At 40.0% G+C, this 11,234-nt stretch overlaps 1 protein-coding gene across 1 annotated transcript; it reads left to right on the top strand.

Annotated features, from left to right (window-relative positions):
* The first annotated feature begins 100 nt into the window (after window positions 1-100).
* LOC118362417 (uncharacterized protein C14orf28 homolog) lies at window positions 101-9,440 on the top strand. Its single transcript, XM_035742733.2, has 5 exons — window positions 101-460; window positions 2,767-3,291; window positions 5,579-5,668; window positions 7,435-7,569; window positions 7,806-9,440. The coding sequence occupies exons 1-5, from the start codon at window positions 375-377 to the stop codon at window positions 7,987-7,989; spliced, it is 1,020 nt and encodes a 339-aa protein (XP_035598626.1). The 5' UTR covers window positions 101-374; the 3' UTR covers window positions 7,990-9,440.
* Window positions 9,441-11,234: the final 1,794 nt, after the last annotated feature.

Raw genomic sequence — 11,234 nt, 5'->3', positions numbered from 1 at the left:
AGGGCAGGAATTATTGACCAATCACGAGTCTCAAAATCATGTCAATCCAATACAACCAATAAGAAGACGTAATATGCTTTCCACCCCTGCGCGCCCCTCAAGAGAAGGAGGCAGGAAGGAATATGTTGGAGGGAAAATTTCATGAAAAGCAAAAATGTCTCAGACAGCAGGTGGCAGCATTGAATTGCTGAAAGAAAGAGACGAAGGGCGTAAACCAACCACTTTTTATAGGCGTGGTCACGCGAAGCAATGGGCGTAACTTGACATTGCTCTGGATGTTTTGAAGCTTGCTGAGTGCCAAGCTTTCCCGAGGGTTACAGAGAAGGATTTCTGGCTGTTGGCCTGAATTAAGACATGAAGAAATACAGAGAACGATGGAGAGCAAATTCTGCATTTTGACCGAAACAGAAGACCTCAAAACCCTGATTTCGAGCACCGAGGAGAGTCTGCAAATTGAAAGGTAACGTTACTAACGTTTGGTAGCCAGCTGCTAAGCTAACTTGCATGTGATCTAGCTAGCTAGACTAACGAACCAACACATATATTTGAAAACATTGGTAGATAATCCAACATCACCATTTGGTAATATTGCATCCACACGTAAAGGCACTAAAACGTGGGGGAGGGGAGTTAGCTAACTAGCTAGTAACGTTAGATGGTCTGCTAAACTAACGTCTACTAGCAGCTGGTGTAAACCAGGGGCGTATTCATTACGCTGGTTATGTGGTAATTGTTAGAAGGGATACTGCTTTTATCAAATTAACGTCAAAAGTTGATTTTTTTTTTGTATTTTAAGCTAGCCCTAAACATTTTCCTAATCTTAAACATAATTGTCCTAATCTGATGCGTAAATGTCAAATCTGGAGAAAAAAAACTGCAGGTCAGGAGCATTTATGCAGCAGGCTAGTCAAACCCTGATTCTGTTGCAAAACGTTACTTACACGGATGCGAATGAAACGGGGAGGGACCTACCTGCATTTGTCCAATAGAAACTCGTTTTCGTTGTGTTTAACTGTTTGGACTGATTTACACCCCAGTGTGTTGCAACTTGGCTGTCAAAAGTATCGAAGTTACATGCAGGAGAGCATTAATTATATCTAGCTGCCATGTTAGTCTTCAATTCGATTTATTAAATAATGCTGACTAAACGTTTATCATGTTTTTTTTTAAATATGAATTATGTAACTAGCTACCAGGGTTTGCATTGCAATTATGCATGTCATCCTCAGATCTGACAGTTGGCTTGCTACAAGATGGGATGACCCCTGGCATGAGGGATGTATTGCCATGCACACTCATGTAACTTAATTATTTAGTAAATTATGAATACCTTCCTTAACCAATCCCATGCAGGTAAACCCTTATTAATCATAAGGAAGATGAAGGTACGGATTTGAGATCATCGAACTGTGCTAAAAGGATAAGTGTTTTTTGGGAGTTTTTTTAAACCACATTTCTTTTTTTATTTTTATGTAAATGGTATGTTATAGAAGGGCCCAGACAGCTTTTTTTTGTGATTTGACATGTTTTAACTTACCCCAAACAGCAAATCACTTCCTCATCCTTGTGTAGTATGGGTGCCCTGAAAAGTATGAACGAAGGCTCCAAAAACACCCAAATACATCCTTTTAGAAACAGCAAAGCTGCTAGTGTAGTGAAGCATTTATTTAGCTATTGTACACAAAAACTATGTAATTCCAAACTTTATCCGCAACGTTATATTCCATTTTGTTGCGACTCGAGCGCTACCGCTCGGTCCATTTTGCAGGTCACTCCTCAAAAAAAAAGAAACACTTGAGGGATACGAAGTACACTACATGGCTGAAAGTATGAGGACACCCCTTCAAATTTGTGGATTCGGCTATTTCAGCCACACCCGTTGCTGACTGGTGTATAAAACCGAGCATACAACCATGCAATCGCCATAAACAGACATTGGCAGGAGAATGGCCCATACTGAAGAGCTCTGACTTTCAACATGGCACTGTCATAGGATGCCAATAAGTCAGTTCATAAAATGTCTGCCCTGCTACAGCTGCCCCGGTCATCTGTAAGTGCTGTTATTGTGAAGTGGAGGAGGAATGATGGTCTGGGTCTGTTTTTCATGTTTTGGACTCGGCCCCTTAGTTCCAGTGAAGGGAAATCTTAACACTACAGCATACAATGACATTCTGGTGGAAAACCTTTCCAGAAGAGTGGAGGCTATTATAGCAGCAAAGGGGAGACCAACTCCATAGTAATGCCCCTGATCTTGGAATGAGATTTTTGACGAGGTGGTGGCCAAAAGTAGGTGGACATGTAGTGTATATTGAAAGCATGGGGTGCTTCCACACAGGAAGTTCCAGACACTTGTAGAATCTCTGCCGAGGCACAGCAAAGCTGTTCTGGCAGCTTGTGGTGGCCCATCGCCCTGTTAATACACTATGTTGGTGTTTCCTTTATTTTGCTAGTTACCTGTCGCAGCAGGATACACGAAAAATGGAACGACATCTAAAGACATGCATCACAATACTGACAGCTTTGCCGTCTATAAAAGGACGTTTTGGGAGATTTTGTTCATATTTTTTCAGGGCCCCCATACAACACAACAAGAATGAAGGAATGCTGTTAGGGGTAAGTTTCTGTAAAATGTGGGGAAAAAGAGTCTGGAACCTTCTATAACATTCCATTCACATTTTTGATTTGGTTGTAAAGGATAAGTTATTTTTTAAGGGCAAAACTTCAACCCAGAGTGAATGATAACGTACCTTCATGTTGTTTCCCTAGGACCAAGACATTGTTTGAGGAGATCCGTGCATCCATCAACAACAATGATGAAGAGGACCGTTCCTTTTGGAGGCCTGTGCTCCCATGGGGGGGCGTGTACACCATCAGGGCAGGGAGGAAGGCCATCTCATGCACCCCTCTGTATGTTAAGATAAGCCTAAAGAACACCTGCACCATCGATGGGTTCCTCATGATTCTTTATGTAATTTTGAGAGACAACCAGAGCTTTCCCCGGGAGGTGGGCATATTCCTGGGTAGGCAGTTTGTGGAGCATTTCCTCTACCTGATGGACTCGTATGACTACACCACCGTTAAGATGCTGTGGATCTGGGACAGGATGTCCAAGAGGCAGTACCGCTCAGTGATCCACCATGCAGCGTTGGAGATCGACCTGTTTGGTAATGAACATGAGAACTTCACCAAGAACTTGGAGACAATGATGTCTACCATGCAGGAGAGTCTGTGCACCAACTGGAGCTGTCCTGCTCGTTTCCAGGAGTTCATACAGAAAACCATCAACATCAAGTAAGAGAGGCAAAAGTTGTAAGCCAAAATCTGTATTCTGGTCAGTGTGGGAGGATTTGCTTTACACTATATCTCCCAGAGCTTGTTCAGCTTCTGATCAGAGACCAGTAATCCTTAATTTGTAAAAATGAATGAAAACCAATAGCGATTCACTATAAATAAGGTAGCCAAAAAGCTATGAGTTCAAATGGGAGGACCTTCCATGTCTCTATTGCTTGCAATGCTAATTCTTCTGGACAGCTGGTCTACACTTCTGTCTTCAAGATACTTTTATTTTGCCCCCTTGACACGCTGCTTGACTAAAATAAGGTTCAGCTTTCTAATGATCATAGTATGAAATGATGAAGTGTGGTTGGTTTCTTAACAGCTCTGGTCTAGTCTCTGCCAGAGCCTTATAAAGTCATGTTTACCCACGGTGGGTTGCATGTCGACAGTGGATTATACTGTGCCCATTATCAAATCCCAACCACTATTTTAATTTTTTGTTAATGGTATTTTTCTTTCAGGTTGGAGATTACGTGGATTAGGTTAGTGTAAATACAGTACATGTATGCTGCCTGATACTGGTGGTGGATAGAGTTTCACTGGATTCATAAATCTGAAGCCTATGGTTGGAATTTCCACTCCCCACCAAATATGGTGAGGATAGGAAGCCCAGTGTGGCCAGCAGTGGGAGAGTACAGACAGGTTGTTGTTTTTTTAGCAACAAAACCGCCACTTGCGCAACTATTTGGCAAAACAGACAGGATTGGCTTAGATTGTTGACATGATGTAAACAATATATTTTGTCTTCAATGTTTATTAAAAACAGAAACATTTGCACAATGAGCACTTGTCTCTCAAATAAATCGTGTCAGTTGTTGGTTAGATGGCTGGCGTTTTTTTTTTGTTGCCGTATTAGCATTGTCATAAAATCGGTCAAATACCTCAAAACAAGACATGGTATCAAGAACATGATGAAAACAACAAACGAGCAATTTATTATTCCCCACGTGACAGCAACCATAACACGAAACGAACTATCAGGGCGTCCAGAATCACAACACATGGACTTCTGCCCCATTTGTAGCGTGGGCTTCGTTCTGGTAACGTTATCAGCTAACCCATCTATGGAATTGGGCCGACATTCTGCCGATTTTTCTCATCGAAGAAACGCCCAAGCTCAGTCCAATTTTCTGTTCCCAGAACTCCAATCTGTTAAGAACATAACTTAGTACACTCTGCCAAAGTTAAAAACAATGCGTTGTTTATTTTTTTATTTTCACCTTTATTTAATTTAACAAGGTAGGCAAGTTGAGAACAAGTTCTCATTTACAACTGCGACCTGGCCAAGATCAAGCAAAGCAGTGCGCCAAAAACAACAACACAGAGTTACACATAAACAAACGTACAGTCAGTAACACAATAGAAAAATCTATGTGCAAATCTATGGAGGTAGGCCATAAATGGGCCATAGAGGTGAAATAATTACGATTTAGCATTAATACTGGAGTGATAGATGTGCAGATGATGATGTGCAAGTAGAGATACTAGGGTGCAGAAGAGCAAGTGTGTAAGTAATAATATGGGGATGAGGTAGATTTACAAAGAGTGCAAGGGCGAATTTAGTTATTGCAAACGCACTTCACAGAGAAGACATTTTTCTAACAGAAATATTGAAATGCATGCTAGAACGCGACAATAGGAGCTCCTTGCTTGTGCTACCCACTATGCTTTATTTGCTCGCATTGAAAACAACACAGATGAACTATCTTGAGAGAGTTATAAATACGCAGTGTACAAAACATTAAGAACCCCATCCTAATATTGAATTGCATGAACCTCTCCTGCCGTTGCCCTCAGAACAGCCTCAATTTGTTGAGGCATGGACTCTACAAGGTGTCAAAAGCATCCACAGAAATGCTGACCCATGTTGACTCCAATGCTTCCCACAGTTGTCAAATTGTCTGGATGTCCTTTGGGTGGTAGATTATTCTTGATACACATGGGAAACTGTTGAGCTTGAAAAACCCAGCAGCGTTGCAGTTCTTGACAAACTGGTGCCCACGCCTACTAGTTAAATATATATATCCCGTTCAAAGGCACTTCACCCTCTGAATGGCTCACATACACAATCTGTCTCAATTGTCTCGAGGCTTAAAAATATTTATTTAACATGTCTCCTTCACTTCATCTACACTGATTTGAAGTGGATTTAACAAGGGACATCAATAAAGGATCATAGCTTTTACCTGGTTTCACTACATGGTGTTCAGTTAGCCTTCTTACCCTTTTTCTTCCATCCCAGTCCTCCTCACGAGTTGCCCCCTAGAGATCCCATTCAGTCAGCTGTGGATGAGTTCTTCTGTCCCAAGATCATTCTCTGCAAAGAACTGGGGTGAGAGACAATGTTTAAAAATATATATTTATATACTGTATATTGGCCCATCCACCACACCCCCTCTCCGGAGAACAAAATTAAATTAGTTTTACATTTGAGTTTTTAATCGCTATTTTGTTACATATACATTATTCATACATTTTTTTTTTTACATACATGGTACTTTTATACACAATTTTACATGACAAAAATACAGTTTCATATACACATTAAAAGATACTCCGACATATATGGTATACATTAGTGCAGTGCATTCGTAAATATTCAGACCCCTTCACTTTTTCCACATTTTGTTACGTAAACAGCCTTATTCAAATGTATTACATTTTTTTCCCCCCTCGTTTACACACAATACCCCATAATGACAAAGCAAAATCAGGTTTTTAGAAATGTTTCTTAGTTCAGTTTAAAATTTGTATAAATTAAGAAACATTTACATAAGTATTCAGACACTTTACTCTGTACTTTGTTGAAGCACCTTTGGCAGCAATTACAGCCTTGCGTCTTCTTGGGTATAATGCTACAAGCTTGGCACATCTGTATTTTGGGAGTTTCTCCCATTCTTCTCTGTAGAACCTCTCAAGCTCTGTCAGGTTGGATGGGGAGTGTTTCTGCACAGCTATTTTCAGGTCTCTCCAGAGATGTTCGATCGGGTTCATGTCCAGGCTCTGGCTGGGCCAATCAAGGACATTCAGAGACTTGTCCTGAACTCACGCCTGCGTTGTGTGATTAGGGTCGTTGTCCTGTTAGGTGAACCTTCACCCCAGTCTGAGGTCCTGAGCGCTCTGGAGCAGGTTTTCATTAAGGATCTCTGTACTTTGCTCTGTTCATCTTTCCCTCGATCCTGACAAGTCTCACAGTCCCTGCCGCTGAGAAACATCCCCACAGCATGATGCTACCACCACAATGCTTCACCGTAGGGATGGTGCCAGGTTTCCTCCAGACGTGACGCTTGGGAATCAGGCCAAAGAGTTCAATCTCGGTTTCGTCTGAGAGTCCTTTAGGTGCATTTTTGGCAAACTCCAAGTGGGCTGTCATGTGCCTTTTACTGAGGAGTGGCTTCCGTCTGACCACTCTACCATAAAGGCCTGATTGGTGGAGTGCTACAGAGATGGTTGTCCTCCTGGAAGGTTCTCCCATCATCACAGAGGAACCCTGGAGCTCTGTCAGAGTGACCATCGGTTCTTGGTTCTCTATGAACAGTTCCTTCGGCTTGGTTTTACTCTGACATGCAATGTCAGCTGTGTGGGACCTTATATAGATAGGTGTGTGCTTTTCCAAATCCTGTCCAATCAATTGAATTTACCACAGGTGGGCTCCAATCAAGTTGTAGAAGCATCTCAAGGATGATCAATGGAAACAGGATGAAACCTGAGCTCAATTTTGAGTCTCATATCAAAGGGTCTGAATACTTGTGTAAATAAGGTATTTCTGTTTGTTTTTTTGCAAAAATTTCTAAAAACCTGTTTGCTCTTTGTCATTATGGGCTATTGTGTTTAGATTGAGGGGGGGGGTAATTTATCAATTTTAGAATAAGTCTAATGTAACAATGTGGAAAAAGGGAAGGGGTCTGAATACTTTCTGAATGCCCTGTGTATATGGTGTTTATGTTCCTATTACAGATCTTTCACTTTTAATCCAATAGTATTATTATATTGTTGATTGTCTGTGGCTTTCCAAGTCACCTGAGAGACATAATGTTGAATCACCATCTTTTTTTAATGTTCTTTCTGATTCTGACTGATTTGCTGTCTGTTCTTCAGGTGTAATGGGTTGAGGGAGTTCTCTCAGAGGGTCTTCTGCCATGGACCACCTCCTTTTGTCATTCTCAACATGCAGCTTTGGAAGTCTGAGGAGCTGTCCTATGTTCCTTACCATCTAGCCCTATCCCAACACAGGTAAAGAAATCTTGTAGAGCAGGACTCGTATCCCAGCCTCATTGTCTTAGGTGCTGTTTATTTTTCTCCCTGGATTTTAAATGTAATTGATGAGCTATCTGTTTTTATTTTGTTTAAACAGCACCCACTTGCATGTACTTTGCTATTTGCACTGATTTCTTTAAGCTTTTTCTGGTAACCGAGAATGGTCTTCAACATGCAGAAAATTCCAATTGCAACTCTCTACTTTTCCACAGGTACTCACTGGAGGGCGCTACACTCTTCAACAAGGAGGAGCATCACTACTCTGCAGCCTTCCAGATAGACGGCTACTGGATGCACTATGACGGGCTGAGGAGCGACAACCTGATTCTGTTAAACAAGCCCCCTGAACTCCTCCTTCTCTCTTCCCTTGTCTACATCCGCGCCTCAGACAAATGAGATGCACCAATGTAACCAAGCAGGGATGGGGTCGGTTCCATTTTTCATTCCATCATTTCAGGACGAAAATAAATTCTCCTGAATTTACTTGAATTGAAAAGGAATTGACCCCAATTGTGTCACCATGGTCCAGAAGGAAGGAGGTAGATACTAGACAACACTGATAGGGAGGCATCTTTTAAAAAATGCACACTAACACCTTCCTGTTTATTGCCCTTCATTCACAGAAATAGTATCCAAGTTACTTTACATTTGGCTCATGATGGTTTTGTCTTCCATTCCTCAGTGAGCTCTTACCAGATACTTTTATCACCTAATCATATTTATTGAAATTTTTATCTAGTTTGAAAAGGCTTATACCACATTTCCAAACTTTTTAGGAGATCATGTCAACAACTTCCTTGTTTTTATACTTTGAGATTACTTTTTGGAATTATGTGCTCCATTTTGCCTGACTGTTGCCTCAAACACTCACTGTGCAAAATGATAAGTTCATCTTCTCTTTGGGCATGCTTGGAATCCAAGAATATATGCATGGACTATAATAGTTCTGGGGAGGTATGCATATTAAAGAATCAACTCAACCTTAAATAGCTCCACTGCAAAAAAATAAAAAATATTTTGCTTGCAGCCTGTTTAGTTGTCTTGGGTGAAATGGTTGTACTTTCAGAGAAGCAAATTCAGCTAATTAAACTTTGATGTAGAATTTTCAACAGGGTATATATAGGCTAGACTAGTGAAGCATCTGAGATTGTACAGGACTCATCTACTACAATCCTTTTGTGCATACTAGCCCTGACCTCAGATCAAACTGGTGCTTTTTTTTTGTACTATTTCCCCTGTTTAAAAACATTTGAAACAGTATTTGCATTTTGTGGAAATTCAATCATTATCCTTAATTGACTTGCTTGTTTTAAGCTGTCCATTGGGCTTCAACTTGGAAGTGAGTCACACAGCGTTAACTTGTATTAAAATGAATACCTGCTCAAATATTTGTATATTGTGTGAAAATCTATCATTGGATAAAATATCAGTTCTGTCTTAAATGTAAGTAATTACTCGTACTTACCCCAGCATAGTGATGTTACATAAGTGCTTCTTGAGTGCTTACCATTCACAGTAGCATATAATACCCTGAATTCAAATTATTCTGCACAATTCAACAAGGTACATTGTTACATCCCAATCTAAACAAGATGTCAAAGCATTAGTAAATAAATGTGATTTTGTAATGCATTTGATCATTTGGAAATAACATTACTGCTCATCACAGGCTTCATATGCACATATGTACTGTTAAGCATTGACCTCTGCCAATATCATCTTTGTCAGAACTAAAGAATGAAACTGTCTTTGAGCAACAATCCTTGTTCATGTATTGAATGGTGGGTTTTTCTTTCTTTCTATGCAGTCATTGAAGTTTTAAGCAATACAAATATTTTTATATTCTAGCATTTGTATGTTGGTTTGTTGCACATAACTAGAGACGAGAACAAATCGTACCTTTTAAGGCAGGCATTTATTCATTTTAACAGGGTACAACTGCACCAAATAAATAAACTGGCTAAAATGTATGTTCAAAGCATGATAACATGTGGGGGAAATGCAGCTTCTACAGCAAGGTTCTTTTAGTTCCAGTAATAATCCACAGGATATACAATTCAAAAATATCACCTTCAGACACACGCATGGGAAATGAAGCCGTGTTCATTTGGCTAACATTGACATCGGTTTCAATTCTTTTATTTTTTTTTAGAAACGAGACAGCAGTGAGTCTTTTCCAGACTTGATATTAGTACTCCCTCTGCATTCTTTAACACAAGCACTTTGGTGAAAGTTGTCAAAACAAGACATGGTTAGGCCATGATAAATAAGTAAATTAACTTCACACACACATCTATACATCCCTTCATTTTGCAGTTTGTTTTCAGATTCCACGTATGACCAAGAGTTTTCCCGCCAACGCAGTGAATAAGTCAGTATAAATACATCCCTAACATTGTGGTTTTCAATATCCCCACAAGGATAACCTAAATGCTAGTGAAACAAATGCTTGACAATAGATGGTAGCTGCAGACAATCACGCCTGCGTGATTTTCACTGTTCTGATGTTCAGGCTCATCCTACCAGCCTGTTGTGGATAGACAAAATGCCTCATTTACCTAACATCAAGTGTTAAAAAGTACACACAATCTAAATGGAAGAAATATTCAATAAATGGCAAATGTTTAAAAGAAAGTATTAGATCCTTTTGAACTATATGAAATGGCCGTTTATTCACCCCCAAAAAATGCAGTTTGTCTATCTTAGGATCTCCAAAGAATGTAAAGTTTCCCCAATTAGTTGTTTGCAATGTTAGATTTGCATTCACATTATTCCAAATGAATAACATCCAAAGAAATGACTGTGAGCTGTACAGTCATGCAGGTTAAAATGGCTCACCCTTTACTTGCATCCCGTGACAACTTAACAATGGAGTCTTTAAAAAAAACATGAAGAAAATGACAGGATTGCTGGAGATGTTTACAGTGTGAAATTACAAAGCCCACTATTCCAGGATGAGAAAAAAACAGCAGCAGCCATCTAACCCTGACACCTTGAAATCCAATTTAATTACCCCTAAGACTAAACCAAAAATAAATGAAGTATTTTGAAAAAGAGTCCTCATCAAGTGAAGAACTCACATACTTGTTTGGACAAGCTCGTACTCGGCCTCTTATTGCTAGAGCAAGACTAAATAGTCCACGGTAAAGTTAGAGGGTAAGAGCTAAAGTGTACTGTCATTTGTAACCACAACTAACAAGTGTGTTAAATGGAAGAACACACAAAACTGCAGTACTGTAACTGCAAGGCTGCTCTCTGGTGAGACCGATAAAATGGCTTAGAGCAAGACCCATACACAGTCTTGTGCCAATCTTACATTACTTGTGAAAAATGCAAAACAATAACTGGTATTTTTACTGGAGTACACAATGCATCTGTCTGCAAACTGTTCCTAGTACATGTGAACTGACAGGCACAACATTGGACATGTTCCCAAAGACAAGAGCACACAATGCAAAGTGGGATGAGGAAAACAGAGGTTTGAAACAGTGGTCTTTCATCAGACAATATAAACACGTGAACAGACAGACATGCCACGTGTGATAACATCACAGCAATATGAGACACCCTGACTTTGAGGAAGTCAAATTCAAAGCAAAAATTGTATCCACTGAAAACAATATTGCATTGTTTAAATGCCA

This window comes from Oncorhynchus keta, chromosome 29, assembly GCF_023373465.1.
Source record: "Oncorhynchus keta strain PuntledgeMale-10-30-2019 chromosome 29, Oket_V2, whole genome shotgun sequence".
NCBI classification, from domain to species: domain Eukaryota; kingdom Metazoa; phylum Chordata; class Actinopteri; order Salmoniformes; family Salmonidae; genus Oncorhynchus; species Oncorhynchus keta.
Note: the sequence above shows the minus strand (reverse complement) of the source record. Positions and strands in the feature narration are given on the sequence as shown.

Excerpts from the sequence above, each read along its gene's own strand:
- LOC118362417 (XM_035742733.2), top strand. The coding sequence starts at position 375 with ATGGAGAGCAAATTCTGCATTTTGACCGAAACAGAAGACCTCAAAACC. Across the intron at positions 461-2,766 it reads GAGAGTCTGCAAATTGAAAG|GACCAAGACATTGTTTGAGG; the intron begins GTAACGTTACTA and ends TTGTTTCCCTAG. Across the intron at positions 3,292-5,578 it reads CAGAAAACCATCAACATCAA|TCCTCCTCACGAGTTGCCCC; the intron begins GTAAGAGAGGCA and ends CTTCCATCCCAG.